At 43.6% G+C, this 22,709-nt stretch overlaps 2 protein-coding genes across 2 annotated transcripts in view; one reads left to right on the plus strand and one right to left on the minus strand.

Annotated features, from left to right (window-relative positions):
* The window catches only part of scfd2 (sec1 family domain containing 2), a 90,135-nt gene extending 71,342 nt beyond the window's left edge, over positions 1 to 18,793 (plus strand). Inside the window, exons 6-9 of the mRNA XM_029001569.1 lie at positions 832 to 977; positions 12,136 to 12,270; positions 13,331 to 13,450; positions 17,079 to 18,793. Of these exons, the coding sequence (XP_028857402.1) occupies positions 832 to 977; positions 12,136 to 12,270; positions 13,331 to 13,450; positions 17,079 to 17,171 (494 nt within the window). The 3' untranslated portion in view covers positions 17,172 to 18,793. The remainder of the gene's footprint in view (positions 1 to 831; positions 978 to 12,135; positions 12,271 to 13,330; positions 13,451 to 17,078) is intronic.
* A 71-nt stretch (positions 18,794 to 18,864) lies between these two features.
* rasl11b (RAS-like, family 11, member B) lies at positions 18,865 to 21,331 on the minus strand. Its single transcript, XM_029001575.1, has 4 exons — positions 21,088 to 21,331; positions 20,940 to 20,996; positions 20,779 to 20,855; positions 18,865 to 19,820 (listed from the first exon to the last, which is right to left on the minus strand). The coding sequence occupies exons 1-4, from the start codon at positions 21,194 to 21,196 to the stop codon at positions 19,335 to 19,337; spliced, it is 729 nt and encodes a 242-aa protein (XP_028857408.1). The 5' UTR covers positions 21,197 to 21,331; the 3' UTR covers positions 18,865 to 19,334.
* Between the last annotated feature and the right edge of the window lie 1,378 nt (positions 21,332 to 22,709).

A 22,709-nucleotide genomic window follows, 5' to 3' on the forward strand; every position in this document is an offset into this window, starting at 1 on the left:
ACTCATCATACTCTTCAATAAACTACATACCACCTGCCAACATTTGTTTTTCAGCCAAACTGATTGATACCTCTGCACATAAAACACAGTAAAAGGCACAGTGCTGCATGCTAGTAAAAGGTCAAAGCTGTTCTCGGGATTTACATATATAAATACACGAAACAATCACAATTTTTTATGGTTTTTGTGTGCATGAAATATTGAAATATTAAAATCATCCAGAATGAGGAAGCAGCATCATCAGGCTCCACCCATTTTAAACTATGTTTATAAAACATCATGTTCTATATGACAGAAATAATTTTGAAGACCTTGCGCAAGTAAAGAAGCTAAAACAAGAGCTAGTTGGAAATTCCAGCATTTCCTTCCAGTTCTTCCATGAGGAGATGGCATGAGAGTCATTAAAAATCTGTATTGGAAGGTTCTCCTCCTCCTTTTTAGGCCAGTGAATGATCTTGATTAGTTCGAGTTGCTGTTATGTAAGAGGCAGTGATTCAGTGTGTGGAAGTGTATGTAAACGCATGTCTTTGGTTTTGGAGACCTTGACCATACGTCTGCTTGTTTACACCTTCGTGTGAAGTCATCAGTCTGGGGGGCCTCAGTCTGGCGGTGCAATCCTTCGCATGAAACCCCTCCGTTTTTCCCTCTCCGGCTGGTTATTGTGGCCGGGTTCTTGCATCCATAGCCACTCGGTTCAGTGGGTACACATTAAAAATGGATAAGGCCATTTGTTCTTCCCTGACTTGAAATTAAATTTAATGTACAGACCTTCCTGTTCATCAAAGCTGATTTTTTTTTGTGTGTGTTGTGTGTGGATGTGTGTGTATTTAGGGGTGCTGAGTCCTGCAGAGCTGGTGATGGAGCGAGCACACTCCGTGCTGGAGAGCGTATTTACAACACTGAGGGGACTCGGCCACGCCCGCAGCCACATGAAGCAGCTGCGGTCCGTCTACAGCCCCAGTGATGGAGTGCACCAGGTCAGCACCCCATCTCTCTCAGTCTACCTGCCTGTCCATCTCTCTCCCTCCCCTTCAAATAACTGGTCCACCAAATGCTCACTCTCATAATGTGCAGACTTCTTCATGTGTACAAAGGAACTTTGCAGTATTCTCTTTTGTAATTCATATTTGTATGCGAGAAGTGTGTGTTTGTGTGTGTGTGTCTGTGTGTGCACGCGAATGTGTGTGTCGTTCTGTGAAAAGCTGTGCCTTTCATTGCCCAAGAAACCCAGAACAAAAATATACAAGTGCATAGACAAGGCAGGGAGGGGATTGTTTTATTCACTGCTCAGTACAGTTGTACAATAGCCTGTAGACAGTGGAACACACATTTCTGAAGCATCGTTTTCTGCTCGGGAGCAGAAAGTTATTGTTGTGGATGATTGTCCTGCTGAAATTTTTAAATAATGTTAACAGCTCGTTCTTTCTTTAAAAAAAAATAGATTCTGATTCCAGACCCAGAGGATGAGAGACCTTTTTGTTTATATATTTTTTGGTCGTATAGTTCCAGCATGTGAAAATGTAACTCTGGAGGAGCGTTTTTTTCTTAAAGAAAAAAGTGAAACAATTTCACTTGTCACTTTCCCGATGTGTGTTGGGGACACTGGTTTGTTTGGTTAGTTTTGAAAGTGAAGTGATTTTCATTGTGAAGCACTGCAGCACAGCATACGGTGACACAACAAAATGTGTCCTCTGCTTTTAACCATCACCCTTAGTGAGCAGTGGGCAGCCATGACAGGCGCCCGGGGAGCAGTGTGTGGGGACGGTGCTTTGCTCAGTGGTACCTCAGTGGCACCTTGGTGGATCGGGATTCGAACCGGAAACCTTCTGATTAAGGGGCCGCTTCCTTAACTGCTAGGCCACCACTGGTTACTTTACTTTACTTTACTTTACTTTATTTGGCAGACGCTTTTATCCAAAGCGACTTACAATGGGAAGACACCAGCAATTCTCGTTCGATTTCTATAGAATATCAAGTATACAAACTAAGAGCCCTGATAAGGCTTAGACTTGTCATTGAAGAACATGCTCGGAGAGTGTTGGGTGCTAGATTAAGAAAAATTATAATGTATTTATACATTTTGTATTTGTTTGTTAAATGTGTATGCATGTGTATGTGTTAAATTTATCTGTAATATTTTTGGAATAAGAGGGTTTTCACCTTCTTCTTAAAAGTGGTGATAGTCTCGGCTAGTCGTGTGGAGGAGGGCAGGTTGTTCCACCAGCCAGGGACAACAACGGAGAACAGACATGATTGGAATCGGAGACCCCGTGAAGAAGGAATTTTTAGTCTCCTTTCGTTTGCCGATCTGAGAGAGCGTGTAGGAGTGTATCTGGTTGGTTGGTTGGTTGGTTGGTTGGTTGGTTGGTTGTGTGTATGTGTGCTGAATACTGTTGTGTTGCTCACCATAGAACAGCAATTGGTATTTTTATTGTCACATATTTTGTTAAAGTATTTTTTTTTTCAATATAACCATTAAAATTTCCCATATTTGGTATCTCAAGAATTTAAGTTGCAGAACACACCTCAGCAGATATGAACTGCTGAGCCTTCTACTTAAGTGTCAGACGTTAGTGACAGACGTACCGCTGTTTCTGTTTGTGTCCGTCCCTGATTATGTTAAAACCAAATGTGCAGATGCACAATACTGCATGTAGCGTGAGAAATTTAAATCGTCATCATGAGGACACAAAATATGTTTTATCAAAATCGTGAGACCGCGTTGTTTAATGTTGCGATTATGTGAAAAAATAAGCTGTGATCTTGAGATAGCGAGACGAGAAAAGATAAAAATTTTATGCCCTTGATGGCACAGTTTCTGCCAAATGCTGTACAGTTTCTTCAGGTCATGATGGCCTTTTGCAGCAGCAGGTACTGTGTCTCAGATTAATTTTATGCTTGTGTTAGTTTTATTACCTCTGCGCTGAGGCACTGACCTGACACTAACAGTTACATACTTGAGCAAAACTTTATTTTCACAGACACAATACCCAAAAAGTTGCCAAATCAGCCAGAAGATATTGTCTCATAGTCATATAATCACTGATGTAAACTCATCTGCAGAACTGAGAACACACGCTCTGGCCTTTTTTTCTCATGGATGCTAAGCAGATGTGTACGTTTGACACAGTGTTTGGAAGATCTGAGGGAACACAGTGTGTCTTTAGCCTGACTCTCAGCCCAGGAATGTACCCACCAGAAAATGCACTGTCACCTCTTCACTTTAATCTGGGACTCCGTCTGTCTGTCTGTCTGTTGCGGGCAATGTTCTTTTCTTTTTAAAGTTTTGATCTTTTAATTCTTTTTTCCGTTGGTCTACACACCATATTTAAAGAATATCCACGTACACACACGCACAGTATTGTTATTACCTTAGTTTGTGTAGCAGATGTAGATCAAAAAGAACCCTCTGTGCTCCACTTCATTGTGCAGTTATTCCAGCAACGTTTTGATACATACAGATACATACAATTCCATCATTAAGCATACAGTGTAAGAATATAAATGCCCCAAGACAATTATTTGTAGAGTGTGGACACCAGCTACTTGATGAACACTTACACACTTGTTAAAATTTCACAGAAATAAAATGAATCTACTTAATATTAATTTATTTAATCTACTACTATTATCCTACAGTTTCAGTCAAGAAAAAATGAGGCCCGGACCAAACGGAAATCCTCGCAGCGGACTCACATTTACATTTACAGCATTTATGAGACGCCCTTATCCAGAGCAACTTACAATCAGTAGTTACAGGGACAGCCCCCCCCCGGAGCAACTCAGGGTTAAGTGTCTTGCTCAGGGTCTTCTGGTTCATAGGCGAGTGTGTTACCCACTAGGCTACTACCACCCTGTGACTTGTAGGTGTGTTTGTTCGTCATGTTACAGCGAGCCGATTGTGGGGGCCGGCGGTGGGCATGTTAATTCCCCACCCAGGTGGTGGTTGCTGTTGGTGCTGTTTTTGTTGGTACTGCTGAACCCCTCATTAAGTCTGACATGAATTTTGTCATCCCACTCGTTCTATTAAGGGATGGTCCAATCGGAGCGAATTCCTGCGATGATTCCTGACCCGGGCTTGGCTGTGTTGGTGCAGGTAGTGCTCCCATGGGCGTTAGTCATTAGATGACTACAACGATGACAGCTAATTTGTGTCAGTATGCTTATTTGTAGAGATTTTTCTGATCGTTGCTTTGTGTATTTGGGCAGTTTTGGGTCTGTGTGATTTGGTGTTTCCGCTGTCCATCCTTTTTTTTTTTGTTTTTTCCAAACATATAGAAAACTGACATCGACAGAACAAAAGACTGATAGATTGAAGAAAGTGATGAAGGATGGAAATAGATGGAGCACATAATAGGTCCATGTCGTATTCTAAAGCCATCAGAGATTGTAAAAAGCGGAGCCACATCTGATTGGCTGTGGTCCTGTACATTTGAAAGTGAACGTGCTGCACTCAGACAGAGAGAGAGGTGAGTAGCCAGGACCAGTCAGATAGACAGAGTGGACGTAGTCATTCATTACAGTCTTAATCAGGTCTTAAAAATTAGACCCGAGTCCAACAAGTACAGCTTTTTAAAAGGCCGAACCCCACATTATTGTGGTAGTGGATGCACGTTACGAGTCAGCTATATGTTTTTTAATGTTATTTTTCATCGTTTCCACACCTCAGACTTTCCTTCATTGCCAGGGCAACCAGAATGTGATCACCAGAAGCTAGCGTCCGTTTCACTGCCTCGAAACACTCACCTGTCCTGCGCAAGCCTGAGCCTGAGTAAAATGATGGTAAATTAACCCCTGAAAAACACATTACATGCACCGATAAATGTACTGTAGAAGTAGAACAAGTAGAACAAGCTAGCAACATGCAGCAGCAAGCAGATCTTCAGGCCGAGATGGCAATCAAGTTCAAGCCCTTAAAACACTTGCACTTTTAATTGAGATTTCTTTTAATTTTGCCATCGAAATTCGTTGCACCTAACAGTGCGAAAAGTTAGTCTAGAGCCCTGTGGAGGGAACAGAAGGGCTAAATGAAAGGCAGAGGACTGCAGAATTGGGGGATGTGTCTGCAAGTTTACGGGGGGCTCGTCGCGTGTGAACTCAGGTATGTGCGGTCAGCTGCCAACCCAGGTGCGAGTGGATGAGGTGTCACTCGTGTGTTTTTGTTGTCGAGTCTGTAGGCGTGTGTGTGTGTGTGTGTGTGTGTGTGTGTGTGTGTACGCACATGTGTACGTATCTGACTCAAATCTGAATCAGACTGCAGCGGGTAGCGTGGAGGAGCGTTTGACAGGTTGATGGTGCTGAGGGTGGTGCAAACATGCCTGTGAGTGTGTGTGTGTGTGTGTGTGTGTGTGTGTGTGTGTGTGTGTAATCTGTAGCCCGAGGGCCTGATTGTGATCTGCGATTGAATCAGTAAGCAGATTTTGTTTCTTGCAGCGCCACTAAATGAAGCTGATATATAAATGGTAACGGTGCTGGGACTCGTATGGTTTAGGATCATCGATATGATGTTCTGTACGTTGTATATAAATATAAATTCGAATGAATCAGTTAAGGTTGTGTAACAAGTTACTCCTGCAATGTGTACATTTCCAGACCTTCACAATAAAGTAGAAGAACCCAGAAGAAAAAAATTAAACTGACTAAACTAATCGTCACTCATCATAGTCTATTCCTCATGAAACTCCCCTTATTATTACTTATTAAGTCTGACTTTGTCCAAATAAGATGGACAAAAATGGCATGACCCTCAACCCAATATTACGTTGCACAACCATTACAGATAATTGCTGTAAGTGAGTAATTTCTGCAGCTCTCATTGAGATTTCTGAACCTGTCAACAGGGATTTTTGTCCACTGTTCCAGAGAAAGCCGTGTCAAGCTGTGTCAGGTTCTCCAGACTTTCAGACTCTCCAGTGCTTTTGTAGGTGTTCAGTAATATTCTCAGGTCTCATGGAAAGCCTTTTAAGCCTTTTCTTCAATTGTCTTTGGCAGTCCTATGGACATTAAAAATCTTCAGAATCAGAAACATGTTTATTGGCAAAGTATGTGACAAACTAAACAATATATAATAAAATCAAATAATTAATATACCAAAAAATACAAAGATCACATGAATAGTGTACACACAGTGTACTTTCAATGCTGAATGCGCGACAGTTGAGTTGTTTAGGAGGGTGACGTCGAGGGGAAAGAAACCGTTCCTGTGTCGGCTGGTCCTAGTCTCCCATGTCAAAAAGTCCGTGTCCAGGGTGTGAGGCGAAGTGTGAGGATTTTTCCTGGCCTGTGAGTCTTGATAATGTTCTATGAACATGATGCTTGGAGGTGGTTTCATTGTCTTTATTTATCGACACCAAACGTCAGAGTGATGAGCAAGTTTCAAAAACCGCTGTAATGCCGTTGCTTATCTACTTTAAAGTTTCACAGGTGCTGTGTACATCTCTTTGGACAGTGAGGGCATAGAGAAAGTTTACTGTTGGGACAGTCATGTGTGGTCAACCTGATTCCCCACTGATCTGTGTTTCAGGGCAAAAGGTAACAGATTTCATCCTTCAGGTCTGTGATTTTTTTGTATCTTAGAACAGATATAGTAATACTGTATCTGTTCATACTGCATGACTTGGGCAGGAGTATAGGTCAGAGACTGTCCTACAGAGATTTAGCTCTGCTATACTATGGTCGATGAAGGAGAGTGGACTTTAGGCCCATGAAAGAAGACCCACGATAAACCAAGTGCATAAAATATTGCAGAGTTCTATTTAAAAAAAAAAAAAGTGAAAGTGAAGTGATTTTCATTGTGAAACACTGCAGCACAGCACACAGTGACACAACGAAATGTGTCACCCTTGGTGAGCAGTGGGCAGCCATGACAGGCGCCCATGAAGCAGTGTGTGGGGACGGTGCTTTGCTCAATGGCACCTCAGTGGCACCTTGGAGGATCGGGATTCGAACCGGCAACCTTCTGATTACAGGGGCGCTTCCTTAACCGCTAGGCCACCACTGCCCCGTGCTATGTGCTTGAATCAAATAAATAAAATAAATAGAAGTGTTACACTGGTATTAATGAGTCCCGGTGGTCTGCTGGTAAAAACAGCTTTTCTCAAGTCAACAGTGTTGGTAGATAAGATTCAAACTATTGAATCGTTAATCGTTATTGTGTAACAACAATAGTAACAAACAACTTTGTGAGAAGGTGCATTAAGAGAAAAAAAAAAATGAGCTTGATCGTCAATTTAACTAGAAAGAGAGTGTTTAAAGCTGAGCTATAATCAGCACACAGCATTCTTTGATAGAGGATGATACTTCAGGTGACTGGCGGTGGGTACTTATGGTCCTGGTGGCAGTTCTGACCACCGAAGGAAAGTATAGCTGCTGTTGAACTCTCTTGGACCATGCGCAGTTCCACTGCAGGGGAGAGGTTGTTTGTCTCTAACATTGCACAGGAGGTGTTTATGTCGTCTGGGATGGAGGTTTACATTCTCACACCACAGTACTTCACACCTGTGCATTCCATGATGGACTGCAGGCCCTTCCACGTGCATTTGATCTTAGCTTCAAGAATGGTAGGTTGAAACTGGCCTTCTGGTATGCCCACTTTTCCGCCATGATGCACTTCAGGAGATCATGCTGATTCGGAAAGAAGTTGCTGTTGAATTCATAAAATATGTTGCCAGTTTACAAGTTAATGATACATCATCTTGAGAAGAATAGAGGTGTGATCTAAATAGTTTTTAATAGTCCTTTGTCACATTTCCGTCTAGGGGGAAGGAATGTGGACAGTGTGACCATGGTAGATGGGGACAAGGAGGAAAACACAGGCCAAACCAAAGTGCACAATACTGTGTGTACTGTGATTGTACAACAAGACCGACTAGTGCTATGTACAGCACCATAAACCCCTCAACCAAACACACTAACAGAGGGGGAATCCACACACAATACAAGTACACACATACACACACTGGCAGAGGAGGGGGCAAGGGAGAGTCAACACTAGATACAAGAACAAGCACTATCAACCCCAACTACAACTCCAACCATCTCTCTCCACTCCAAACTCATTCGTGAGCACTGAGCCGTCGACTTCCTGTTTCGGGCCTCTTCTTATACTGGCAGGTCCAGATTAGCCACCAGACTGTGGGCGGAGCCAGCAATCAGATACTCCTAAAAAGGAAAAACACACAAACACACAGAATGGCAAGCAGAGATCCCACCCCCATTACTACTCCCTGGCGCAAAGCACCCAGGGACATAACACCTTCAGCTTTTTATATTGGCAATCCAGAGTCTGTTCTTGAGTGCTTCCAATATTTTTGCCAAAGGTTTTTTTCTGATTAGTTCTATTGAAGTCCCCAGCTACATAACTCTCAAGATACTGTTATTCCAAGGATTGTCATCCAATGGTGGATTGTAGATCACAGTTGGAACAAGGGTGAGTGAAGGGGCTTAAGTGAAAGTGAAAAATGTGAGGGACAGGACATGTGAGGTTTCAGACATACATTACAAGCCAAAAGTTTGGACACACCTTCTCATTCAATGTCTTTTCTTTGTTTTCATGACCATTTACATTGGTAGATTCTCACTGAAGCCATCAAAACTATGAATGAACACATGTGGAGTTATGTACTTAACAAAAAAAGGTGAAATAACTGAAAACATGTTTTATATTCTAGTTTCTTTGCTCTGATTACTGCTTTGCACACTCTTGCCATTCTCTCGATGAGCTTCAAGAGGTCGTCACCTGAAATGCTTTTCCAACAGTCTTGAAGGAGTTCCCAGAGGTGTTTAGCACTTGTTGGCCCCTTTGCCTTCACTCTGCGGTCCAGCTCATCCCAAACCATCTGGATGGGGTTCAGGTCCGGTGACTGTGGAGTCCAGATCTCCACTTTTTGATAAAGTACATAACTCCACATGTGTTCATGCATAGTTTTGATGCCCTCAGTGAGAATCTACCAACGTAAATGGTCATGAAAATAAAGAAAACACATTGAATGAGAAGGTGTGTCCAAACTTTTGGCCTGTACTGTATTTGTCAATAAAAAAAAAAGTTATTATTTTATGCTTCATATTTTCCACTGAATGTCGTGAATGTTGTATAAATTGCGGTTTTTGATCAGACCCAGAGGGTGACTGAGGATTTGGTGAGAGGATAGCATAAGGGATCTGGGCTCATCTATTCATTCCCTTGAACAGAAGCCTATGGGAAGTGAGTCAGGGCTGTTTTCAGGGTTGGGTTAATAGCTGTCCGCTAACTGACACAACACTGTTGGCATGTCATCTTCTCCTCTGCCAGAATCTATAAATGGAGCGCGTCTGACTGTCAGGTTACTATGGTGATAGGACCAGATTTTATGAAATCATTCATTTTTGCAATAAAAGGTCCCGGAAGTGCAGTTTATTTTAGAATGTGCTGAAAAGCAAACAGGCCTGAGGAAAGTTCAATTAGTGTGTTTTCTTTCTCACTGTGAACTTCCTGTCGCTTCAGCCCTGTGTGCAGAGGGCAAACAAAGCTTTATTCCAGTTATACTCAGTATTCATTAATGGTTCAGTGTGAGTTATTCTTAGGAAATCATTTTCTTATGTATTCCAAGTTCGGCTGTCTTGTTTTGCAAAATAAGAAAAAGTTTGAGGGTTTCACATGCACATTCAAAGATTATGTGATGTCATTAAAAACAGGCTAGACCTGTGTATCATCATTATTCTGGTCAAGGCACCAGGAATATTTCATTCGTTTTTTTAAATTTCTAGTGAAAATGAAAATGATTGTCATTTTGATACACAGCAAACGTGTCCTCTGCATTTAACCCATCACTCTTGGTGAGCAGTGGGCAGCCAGGGAGCAGTGTGGGGACGGCACCTCAGGGCACCTTGATGGTTTGGGATTCGAACTCGCAACCTTCTGATTACGGGTCCGCTTCCTTACCCACAAGGCAACCACTGTCTTACCAAAATATGGCAGCATTATATCTAATGCATTCTCCCTCGACATTAAACGTGACTGGTTAATACCAACTACACTCTCATCCTACCAAAGGGAAGGTTAATGTTGCTGTTGTGGATCTTATTCCGTATGCCCTTCCAAAACTGATTATCATTCGAGCGTTTGGAGCTGGTCATCTGAAGAACACAGTACCCCCTGTCAGCTGCGGCGGTGGCGGCGGCAGGGGGGGTTATCAGGCTGTCTGTCCTCAGCTAGGGCAACGGGTTGGTAATGAACAGCTTGAAATACCAAAAAATATTCTGGCACGAAAACCTGCTACCCGCTGCCAGCAAGATGAAGCTGAAGAATTTGATCTTTCAGCGTTTCAGCAGTGCGATGCACACATCCAATCCAATCACAAAGTGTTTCCAGTGCACACATCCAATCTGCTAATATACAAAATTGGGTGTTCTTTTTTGTTCCCCAATACCATTATGCACTTTGAAATGCTAATTCTATAATATATAATAAAGCACACAGGAACTTGGAATATAGGTGTTTAGGTGAATATAGGTGAATTTGTTATGCTGACATTTGTGTCCAGGAATGTAAAATATGTAAATGTAAATGTAAATTTTAATGAAATAATTGGAAGGGCAATGTACAATGTGTTTTTGTTACTTCCTTGTTTTCTTCATTGCATTATGGACCCGCGTTCACATTTTATATAATTAGTCTTGATCAAGAGCAATGCACACCAACTCAGGCCTGGAGACTGACATTCACAAACACTTCATGAGGGAAAAAAAAATTACTTTTTTAATCATTTTTAATAAAGATCATCATTAGTCATACAGTAATACATACAGAATACCAAAAGAAGTCTACTTATATCAGCACTTTGAACAGGAGGAACAATTGTAGATTCCTGTTTAGTTTGCCCAGACACACACACACATCCTTGTCATCCATTTATTATATGGGAAGCAGTGATTATTTACCACCAGGCATCAAGGTGGATCTCGGAGGTGATTGTCCCTTGCATCGTCCCTGCAACATAGCCTGGAGACACAAGTGTGACTGTGACTTGAATCACTAAAATGAACAAAGAAAATTCGATTACAGGCCCATTGAACACGTCTCAGGGCCTGAATCTATATAGTGAATGTGGTCTATAAAGTCTTTGCGTTCAAGGACGAATATTTTTAAAGGCTGTTGTCCATGCACATTGAGAGCATCTCAGCTGTAACGTTTTCATCATGAACCAGCAACCACATAACACACCTTTTTTAACGTTTTTTTTTTTTCAGGGCTCTTGCATTTAACAAGGTTCACTTTTTTTTTAATCGCTGTTAAAATAGGCAATGTTGACTTGTAAATGATTAACTAACAATCTGGTTAACATAAAGCACAATTCTAGAAGAAAGGTAACTTCCTGAAGCTCTAATCTGTTGCTACATCCACTCTGACTGGTCTAGTCTACTCACCTCTCTCTGTCAGACTGCAGCACGTGCACTTTCAAACATACAGGAATTTGGGGTTTGATCGGTTTAGAATACAATATGGACTTTCAGAGTTACTTTTATTTCCTGTGAACAACTGGTTGCACCAGTGAGACCTGCGACTTTTATTAGTCACAACATTGACAAATTGGTCGCACTCTAGAGTGCTGCTTTTAATGAAAACTTTTCTTGGACTGATTTCATTGGATGAGAACTTCAGCCTAGGAAATGATGGCTGTTTTATGGGCTTCTCAATTGGAACATTTGAGAGGTCGGTCCGTCATAGATTGACCCTCAGAAGGATTTGTCCATCCAATTTTTACTAGCCTTTTGAGAGATTGATTTTTGAAGGTAAGATTCTTAAATAGTGGAGACTACTAGTAAATGGGTAACTGGGCTGACTGGGCTGAGGTTTGCATTTTTAAATTTTTTTTTCCTCTTTCTTTCCAACTGGTTTATCTGTATGTAATGGGCAATATTTATGGCATTTATCAATGAGACAATAATGTAGTAATAGGAGGGTTTTGGTTGCTGTGCGTGTTCTTTGCACTTCCCATTCACACATACTCTCATACAAAGTGAGCAGTCAAGAAAAATGCAGACATAGGTGGGTTTTGACTCCTTCGTTAACAGTGCAGTGTAAATGGAAGTCTGTTGTGTCTATGCTGTTGCCACACCTGCTAATGCTTCATGCTCTGTTATTGTTCAAAATTCCAGGCAACATATCGCCCATTCATAAAGCAGATTTTAGAGGAGATTTTCCACCCAGACCGTCCAGAGTGTCCAGACATAGAACATGCGTCCTCCGGACTAACAGATCTTCTCAAGACCGGCTTCAGTATGTTCATGAAGGTAACATATGCTACACTACACTGAAAGTTGAGTAGAAGGCCCACAATGCACTCATTTAGAGTGTATGGTTCCTTTGTTTCCCACCCATGTTTTAAAGCATGTGCTGTGCAGAATGAAAGAACATCTCACCTCTTTGTTTATCTGGCAGGTGTGAGCGCCGAGATACTGAGAATTGCGGTTTTGCCCACTCTGACCTATTGTGCTTTTCTCAACTTTTCTTTTCACACACCGGTGGAACAGGCGCTTTCCCTCGGCCACAAACACACGCACACACACACACCCCCATACTGAGATTGTCAGACACATGTTCCAGCATGCTCAGGTGTTGCAGTGGACACGTGGCTGGCCATTCATGCTTTAAGCCCCACCCTCCAAAGTGGCAGCCTTTGATTGTCTGCTTATTATTCTGAGCAGAGGCCTGCTTTGGCCAATCACACTGAGCCCATTATCCTGCCTGTCCAGTCACGCACCGCAGGAGCTCCGGGCCACCAGCCGCTCTCTCCCTCTTTACTCACTCCATTTCCATGGGTTTGCATGTGTGTTTGCATGTGTGTTATGTTCACATTGGTCCATAGTTTGACAAGCTGCCATGTGCATGTGGTGACGCATGTGCACATCGTATCACGCTGTGTGCACAGCTTTCGCTCCTGCCTCGTTCTGGGCCCTGACTCATGACAGGGACATAGGGAGGTAGAATTTCAGCAGGTGGGAATAACTGAGGTGCAGGTGTTAACTATAAATGTAGATTTATTCATAGAAAAAAAAAAGTATAAATTTATGTATTCTACGGTCGTGTCATTTTAAGGAAAATATCTGAATATCTGAATGTCATTCAGCAGCCTACAAGCATACTGACAAAACTGCATCCTTTTATCTTTTAAATGTGCCTGCATTACCAGAAAGACACATAGATTAGTTAAGTTTTTTAATATTGGGTTCAATTTTGATTTAGATTGTTTACAATCGTTTACATGACTATGAAGGGGTTTGAGAAATGAGACCAAATGGTAACTGTTAAAAGTAGTGTGCTTAACTCCATTTTTTTTTTTTTTATTCTTAGGTGAACAGACCACACCCTAGTGACCATTCTGTGCTGATTCTGTTCCTGGTGGGTGGAGTGACCCCATCAGAGATTCGCCTTGTCCGTGACACAGTTGCCGCACAAAAACCAGGTGCCCAGGTGAGAGTCGTGTCTTGTGCAGTCCTGCTTGTCCTATCAGATGGTGTGTAAGTCTTCAGAAGTGGTTCTGGCTACTTTGTCTGATCGATGAGAACCTTTCACCGGCAGCTCAGCCTCTCACAAACTGAGCTCTTGGTCACCTCAGCCAAAACTATCCATCACAACATTAATATTTTAAATGACTCCTAATCCCACATGCCTAATACGTAGTTGTCATAATTGATTGTTTCTCACCTCAAATACTGCAGCACTCTCAACATTGAAATGCTTTCAGGTTATCCAGAACACTGTGTCACCCCACTGTTCATAGACATTTACATTTATGGCTTTTAGCAGACACCCTTATACAGACTGACTTACAATAAGTAGTTACTGAGACAGTTCTACTCAGGGTTATGTGTCTTGCTCAGGAACACAACGGTAGTATATGGGGTTTGAACCTGTGATTTTGTGGGCTTCTAGTTAATAATAAGTGTCTTATCCACTAGACTGCTACCATCCTATAGACCTCCACTGGCTACTGGTAGATGTCCAAATGAAATTCAGGTTGCTTACTACCTCTGCACTCATCTACTGGAACTCCATACAAACTGTAAGGTTTCTCCCATGTGGCCTGGTATTGGCACCCTACAGTCTAGGCTTCTACTCTGTGTTTCCCAGAATGAGCTCCCAAGCACCATCAGAAACCATCATTGTTCTTTCTTCATCTTCAATAACTTATTCTATTCTACCTCCTTTCTTGAACTTAAACCATATACCACTTTCTTCACTCATTCTTATTTGTAACCACATAGACTTTTAAAATGTGCACATCAATTTGACCCAAACTTTGTCTTTGTCTTAAGTCATGTAGAAGTCTGTTTGATCATGTTCATTTGCTAGACACTTTAATTTAATGTCTAGAGAATTGAAGAGTCTTAAGGCTGAATGGATCAAAAATAATAATAAGACACCGCATTTAGATTATAATTTTAAGGAAACATTAAACATTTAACTCTTTATAGACACAATAAAAGCTGAACATTGGTTGCTTGCTTCAAGGCAGCAAAGATCCAACAGCACTGTTTTACTCTTGAAACACCACATATTGGGTACATTCAGTTCAATGCAGTGTACAAAACAGACAATTGAAACAGGAATTCGGAAAATCATCAGAAATCATATTATTTCCATTCAAATGAAAGTTTCTGATACTATAACTTCCTGAGCTGCCGACAATAATAAGAATCATGGTGTAAAAATGAATCTACTGTGAGAACTTGGTTTTTATATGAATATATGGAAATATACATTATATAAACTATAATATTAACTCAAAACACAACCCTCGAAGCAACATATGTCTGAACGACACAGCGATGACTGCTTCTGATGAGTTTTGCTAGTTTTACTAGTATGTGATTTAAGAATGTTTCAGGTTTGCCCGCTGAAAAGAAAATGTCATTATGTGACGTTTGGCTGCACAAAGAACTGTGGACAACTCAATAACCCAGCACTGCTCTCAGATGGTTCAGAATGCTTTTCATTTGAAGGGTATGAAGTAGGTCACTCAGGCGACAGAGAGCACACTGACCTACATTTTGAATGTCGACAGAGGAAAAAAAAAAAAGCAATTTCTTCTGGTACATTGTGTGTTGGTGCTGAAGTATACATATCTTTATGAACAATATGTGTTTGTGTTGTTTAGCGGTAACTCTGCACCTCAAAAGCTTAGGTCATTAAAGGGTTCGATGTTATAAGCAGATAAAGGCATAGATACATGAATAATATTTGATTAGTCCTGAGGGAACTTTAGGATGTGCAGATGCATCTGGCTACAAAGAACTTTTAAGTTTTAAGTCTATTTGAAATGAACAGACACTAAGAAATTCAAGTACTTTTTCATGTACTGCTCATTTACACTGAGCTGCTACTGAAAATTAGGGGTGGAGCCAAAAATCGATGCCGAAATATATTGCCATTACGTAATTGAAGGGCTGAGGATCAGAATGTCGAGGTTTACACCTGCTCTTTAAACATTAAAACACATGCACTCCACTGCAAGCCTTGGCTAGCTGTTTCCAAGCAGACGGAATATGGCCAATTATGGTGCTTTAGGACAGAGTGTGGCCAGGATAACAGAAATTTAGAGCAATAAGGGTGAAAATATGGGGCTATATTAAAAATTCCACAGGCTCAGTGCGCTGCCATTTCTGTATGCATCGCCACGGTAACAGCATCTACTTCACACTGGATGAGTATTTCAGGTCGAGGTGTGTTTTTCTTTCTATGTTTAACAGCTAAGAAAAAATGTGCTTGTTAAATTACCATCATTTTAGCTAAATTCTGTGAATTGTGATCAGGTGCAGCCATAGACAGACTGGGCCAGCTACTGTTGCAGAGTAGAGCGCAGCAGCCGTGCCAAAACCCACATTACTGGTGTGTTTATGCAACATTTATAAAATTCAGCCAGGTTGTGCAGAACACCCATATGATTATTGGCTTTTAAGATGTGTTTATTTCTAGTAGCATTTTGCTTTCTAGAAGGAAGAAGAATCTGCAGACTGATTTTAACCTTTAACCCATATTGTATTGTGTTCACTCAACATTTCTTTTTGCGAAGCATCTGTCCTGAAAATGGTGCATATGCCACTGGGCATGGTGTTATGAGCAAAGCATGGGGCTTGTTCATTAGAGTCAAGTCAAAAGCAAAGGCATCCTCAGGATTTCCCTAAATATATTTAAAAAAAGATCTGCTAGGTATTTATCTGATTCTCTGTCTTTAAACAGTTTTAAATGGGAGGAGCACAATGATTGACTCTCATGAATTAATCCCACTCAATCAATAAATAATCCTATGATAAAAACTGTTCCTACACCAGTTGTTCTGCCTGGCCACTCTGTTAGCTGGTCCCTGTCACCTCAGCATGGAGGAGGATGTCCTGCCACACGGAAAAAGTTCAAACAGTGCCTGAATTTCACTGCCATGTTCTTTTGTCATATCTCCCATGATTATTGTTTTTTGGTTTGCGTTTACAGTAAAGTATATAGATATCTAGAATTCTGTCATGCACATGTTTTGTGTTTATAAATAAATAATTACAAACACACATACATACAGTACAGGCCAAATGTTTGGACACACCTTCTCATTCAATGTGTTTTCATGACCATTTACATTGGTAGATTCTCACTGAAGGCATCAAAACTATGAATGAACACGTGTGGAGTTTTGCACATGTGGGGTTTGCAATCGAGATGGTTTGGGGTGAGCTGGACCACAAAGTGAAGGCAAAGGGGCCAACAAGTGCCTAACACCTCTGGGAACTCCTTCAAGACTGTTGGAAAAGCATTTCAGGTGACGACCTCTTGAAGCTCATCGAGAGAATGCCAAGAGTGTGTAAAGCAGTAATCAGAGCAAAGAAACTAGAATATAAAACACGTTTTCAGTTATTTCACCTTTTTTTTGTTAAGTACATAACTCCACATGTGTTCATTCATAGTTTTGATGCCTTCAGTGAGAATCTACCAACGTAAATGGTCATGAAAATAAAGAAAACACATTGAATGAGACGGTGTGTCCAAACTTTTGGCCTGTACTGTAAATGTATAATGCTTCTCTCACCCACAATGCTCTTCTGCCTGCCAGGTGCTGGTGTTCTCCACCCGACTGCTGAGGCCAGCTGACATCCCCCATCTGCTCTTCTCCACCAATCGACTGGTGCCTGACATTGGCGTGTGAGCAGGGCCTGTGTGAGGACACCACCACAACACACAGTTCCCCTCCAGCTGCTTTTTCACATGCCATCACACACTGCACTGTGGTCTTTGAGCTGCTTTCATGGTGCTAAAGCAATCACAGTCGACTCCAAAAACCAAAATAACACTTCAAACGCAATCATAACGGGATCTCACAAGCGTCTGAATAGCGCGAGATGCTATCTGCGGCCTGGTCACATTGGCAGGGAATGTGCAGCATTCTGTAGGAATTCCTTTTTACGAGTTTCATTTAAACGCGACCCCTCTCACTCCCCGTCCACTCCGTTTTAGGGTTTTACGGCCCCCCCGAGCAACCAGTTCCTAGTAAACAACCGAACATAAACCGGCAGCCGTGTCACAATGGACACAAGAGGCAGGGCTGATGCACAATGCAGGGGTTGAGGTGTCAAGTGAAGCGTTCACACAGCCCATAAACGGCAAGTCAACCGGGAGCTGTGGGTATGTTGTGGAAGGTCCTGAAAGTGGGGGGCAGCTGTGTAAAAAAACTTTTTTTTTTTTATTCCCCTTTTTCCTTTCATTGTAATGTTCATATTCTGTTTACTCTCACTATCTAATATATCAGCGTTGCCAAATTTTCATTGTTAAGATCAGTGATTCATACAGTAAAATAATTGATTACAACTGCTGGGGCTTTTTGTGTGTTTTTTCAGTGTTTTCAGTGGCTAGCTGCTCGTGCTGATGATGAGTGTGAGAGTGTAACCGTGGCCACCAGATTGGCTCGTGTTTTGGTGCAATTTTCACATTTTCCCGCCCTGTTCCTTTCAGTGGCGCCCCCACTTTCCTCCAGTCTGGCACACACCCCTCTGGAATCATGATTAGTGCTGTGTAGGAATATGAAAATGGAACACAACAGAGGCACAGAAGTTCTCCAGATACGTCCAGACACATTTGCACGAACCTTCAGAGAACTGGAAGTACGCAGCTGTCTGGGCAACAGCAGCTTCTTGCCCTTTTTTTTTATTCATAAAGAAATCCCGTCAAAATGACGCCTGTTTCAACTAGAAATGTATTTGACATCAATAAGTCTGTCACTGAAGAAGGACCACTTTTATGGATTTCGATTGTGTGTTTGGTGTTTTATATATTTGGGGCCAGATTTGCAGACGTGTCCACTTGTCCCACTTCCCATGACAAACGGTGGAGTGTGTGAATTGTTCGTTAGTGCGCCTGGTCTGTGTTTCCCTGTAATTTACTGGCTACGGAAACTTGATTGTCGGGACATGAATATGAAATCTGATGAGATCTGACATGAAACTGTGCCCGAGGGTTTGTGGTCTCCTTCAGGGAGTCAAATCATGCTAACAGGTCAACGTAGAGCGTCGTTCTGATGCAGAACGGAACGGCCAGAGCTGTCGGACGTACACTCCACTCAGAACACTGAATCAATTTCATTCGTTTTTGCCCCATCAACCTTACACTCTTAAGAACCGCATGTTCGTTTTTCGATCTCTGTGAGATCACTGTGGTGTGTGTGTGTGTGTGTGTGTGCGCAGAAAGAAGTGCATACCGATACGTGTTTCAAACAACCTTTTTATTTTGAAGGCCGAGACAAATAAATAAAATCAAACTTCAGCTCTTTGGCTTCAGGACTTTTTTTTTTTTTTTCCTCTTTGTGTAAAGTGCATAAAAAGACGAACCCCCCCCCATCCCCTCAGTAAAGTTTGTGCTGTTTTAACGGTCGCCCTCCCCGTTACGAAAGTGAAGTACGGTCATGCAGTGCAGCCATGAACAGTCTGCGGCGGCGGCGGGCATGCGCGCCGTGCACTTTTTGACGCAAGCGCCTTGCTTCTACAACAAAAGATGCTTTAGAGTTGGACTCCTCAGGGCCGCGAGAGGAAGGCCAGGCCGAACAAAAGAGTCGCGCGGGGCTAAAAATACGGCACGGCCGCGTCCTTGCCAGCCGCCGCTGTGAGGAAAAACAGTCGTGGCGGTCGGTGACGGTCGGCCCCTCCTCCCTCAGTTCTGTGTGCCGCTCACAGGAAATAAAAGTCTCTTGTGGACCCTGAAGGACAGGGTTCAAAGGTCGGCGGCCACGAAGCAGTCTCAGAGAAGACGAGACGCCGCTCTGGCAACACCCGGGCTCTGTGGCCCCACGAGGTCGCGTCCCCCTCGTCCCTTCTCTCCCTCACACGGAGGTGACGGTCCGCACCTTGGCCGAGAGCGCCTGCTTGAAGCGCCTCTTCAGGTCCTGCATGTTGGGGGACTTGGGACGCGGGATGAGGGGGGAGCGCCTCTTCTCGGCCGCGGAGGGCAGGGCGGGGGGCTGCTGCTTGGCCAGGTCGCGGCACAGCCGATGGAAGGCGCCGTGCACCTGGCTGTAGTCTTCGCTCGCCGACACCTCGAAGAAGCAGCAGCCCAGGGTGGCGGCCAGCAGCGGGCCCTGCTGGGCGTCCACCCGCCGCACGTGGAGGAGGTCGGCCTTGTTCGCCAGCAGGATGACCGGCGGCGGCGCGCCGGCCCGGTCGCCGTGGGCGCGCGCCACCAGCTGGTGCAGCTGGCCAATCAGGTCGAAGCTTCGGCGGTCCGTCACGGAGTAGACCAGGACGACGGCATCGGCCCACTGGATGGAGCAGCTCACGTGTTCAGAGCAGCTCAGGCCGTTAGTGGTCACCTAAGAAACAAAAGGGATTTTTTTTTAAATCCACTATAGTGAACATTATCTAAACTAGAGGGTACAACGCTCAAAAAAAAACCCCACAAACTCTTAACTCAACGCCACTTACTAACCCAGAGTTGCTCCAGGGGGGGCTGTCCGTGTAATAATTGTAAATAACTCCGGTTAAGGCCGTCGGCCACAATATCGTCTCCTCTTTAATTCCCTTAGGATGAAAGCGCCTGCTAAAGGAGCGCGGCGTAGCGTAATTCTAACCGCAGCCCTGCGTTAAAAAACCTTCAGACATTATGCAACCAGTCTGAGAGCCGAGGTGGACGGGAAGGTCACCGGTTGTAACGTTACTGCAGTTTTCCCGGAGGACTTCACAGGAGAGGCTGATTAAGGGGGTATCGTTCCCCCTCCCCGAAAAAGAAAAGGAAAAAACCCAGGCCGGGGGAAATTAGACGGCTAGACTAGCAGACTCTTCCACCCGAGCTGGGCCAGATAAAAACAGGGGCTCTGCGGCTTTGGAGCGATGCCCAGACCAGGCAGCGAGCCTCACACACACTTCACTTCGCTCTAGGTTCTCCAGAATGTGGGGCTGGGAAAAATGTACCGAAAAATGTAACACCCCCCCCTCTCTCTCTCTGGCCAGGTATATTTTTCTATGTTATTAAAAAGTAGCCGGCACTTTTTTTTAAGGTTGGTTTAACAGGTTTTTTTAGGGCTGGGGGGGGACAAACGAATGAGTTTGACCCCCCCCCCCAAGGCCTTCCCACTCTTTCACTGTTACCCTGAGGGCAATTCAGCCCCAGTGATGGACGGACACAAAAGGAACCCCGAAAAAAAAAAAAAAAAAAAAGACAAAAGGGGGTCCAAAGGGGTCAGTTTAAGCAGCAGCGCGCGAGGATCGGACCCGAGCTCGCAGCGCGCGTCCTTACGGCTTTTATTATAGGGGGTATAAATAAATACTCACGTGAACCCCGGGGGTGTCCTGGACCTGGATGGCCACTTGCTCGCTGTCAATCTGGACCTCCCTGGAGTACAGGTTACCTGCGGGACGGCGGGCAGAGGCGGTCAGCACCGACCCACCGGAACTCGGCGCGCATCTCGGTTTAATTCGGGACTATTTCTCACCTGCGTTGCGCTCGTAGTCGCCGATGAAGCGCCGCGTGAGGAACCGCACCACCAGAGCTGCGAGGGGACACGAGGAGAGCTCCGTTATCGGGTCAGGATAAAGAGCCTTTAAGAGGGTTTTCTTTTGTTGTTATTCGTCCCAACTCACCTGTTTTTCCAACTCCGCTGCCCCCGATCACCGCGATCTTTATGACCCGGTTTGAAGGGGCTTCCGCCGGGTACTCCGCGATGGTCGACATGTTCTGGATCAGACGCATTTTCTCAACTTACTCTCTTTCTTTTTCCTTCCCAAGAGAAGTGCAAGTTATCCACAGAGCCCGGTGGGGGAGACGGGGTTCGTAGAGATCGGTTAGTCCCTGCCGCCGACTCGCTGGCCCGCCGGAGAAGCCCGTGTCCGGTTTATATGGACGGGAGCAGCGGCGCGTTCCGATTGGCTGCAGGCGCAGAGGCTCCGCCCCCTCCAGAGAGAAAGCGAGAGGCTCCGCCCTCCACGCTCCGCGTCAAACAGCGCGGCGGACGCAGATAGGCAGGAGATAAAAACACGCAGTTTTATACTCAGAACATAATCTGAAGCCGATTTGCGTCTGCTGTTCTATACGAACCGCCATTTTAAGGCTGCCTTCCTCGTCCTTCTTATTCTTAGAGGAATATAAGATAGAGTGATCCTTTATTATTCCCACCAAAAAAAACATAAAGACTTTACACAACTCAATTTACATTTATTTATTTATTTATTTATTTATTTATTTATTTTTAATTCCAGACTTGAAAAAGAAACATGAAGGGATGTGATTGTCATTGTGCTACACAGCACAGCTCACGGTGCACACAACGGAACGTGTCCTCTGCTTGTAACCCAGCACCATGGGGAGCAGCGGTGGGGATGGTACCCGACTCAGTGGCACCTTGGCGGTACGGGTCCACTTCCTTACCCGGTAGGCCACCATGGCCCCTACCAACGTGAAGGTTAAGACTCCAGGGGATGAGTGGCAGATACAGTTGATGCATTGTAGAAGAATTACAATATTATGGACTTTTCCCCTCTCCAGTAACCTGTATGAAGAACATACCATGGTGCCAACAGTGATGAAATGGAAAACTAGAATAAACATGCTTTCAGTTGTCATCAGTCAGCTAGATCCTGATCCCCCCAAATAAAATCTCCCAAATAGGAACTTTGCTGAAAGTGTTTCACTGGTCCACAGATACCAAGAAAAAGGTCTTACAATCGCATCTTGCAGCTAATTTGAGTCAAGAAAGGTTTTCATAGTAATCAATACTGTAGTATATATGGGACCAGAAAAGATCAGAACAGGTCACAGAAAAAATCGAGGAAATCCAAACATATTAGAACTTTTTACACATTCCAAGCTCATATAAGATGTGGATCAAAACTTCTAAGACCATTTAGATGCACTAACCAAATTAATTCAGGAAGCCCTGCAAAAAATTGTCTACCTTGGCCGATCAGGATTTGAACCTGCAACCTTCTGGTTAAAGAAGCGGCCCTGTAATCTGAAGGTAGCAGGTTTGAATCCTTATCTGCCAAGGTGCCACTGAGGTGCCACTGAGCAAAAGCACCGTCCCCACACACTGCTCCCCATGCGCCTGTCATGGCTGCCCACTGCTCACCAAGGATAATTTTTAAAAGCAGAGGACACATTTGGTTGTGTCACCTCGTGCTGTGCTGCAGTGTTTCACAATGACAATCACTTCACTTTCACTTCACTTTCACTTTAATATCTCAGGTCAGACCTTTCGGCCTTAATT

The sequence above is a fragment of the Denticeps clupeoides genome, chromosome 13 (genome assembly GCF_900700375.1).
Source record: "Denticeps clupeoides chromosome 13, fDenClu1.1, whole genome shotgun sequence".
NCBI lineage: Eukaryota > Metazoa > Chordata > Actinopteri > Clupeiformes > Denticipitidae > Denticeps > Denticeps clupeoides.

Coding starts and splice junctions, on each gene's coding strand:
- rasl11b (XM_029001575.1), bottom strand. CDS start 21,196: ATGCGTCTGATCCAGAACATGTCGACCATCGCGGAGTACCCGGCGGAA. Junction 20,856..20,939: donor CGACTACGAGCGCAACGCAG/GTGAGAAATAGT, acceptor GCCGTCCCGCAG/GTAACCTGTACTCCAGGGAG. Junction 19,821..20,778: donor AGGACACCCCCGGGGTTCAC/GTGAGTATTTAT, acceptor TTTGTTTCTTAG/GTGACCACTAACGGCCTGAG.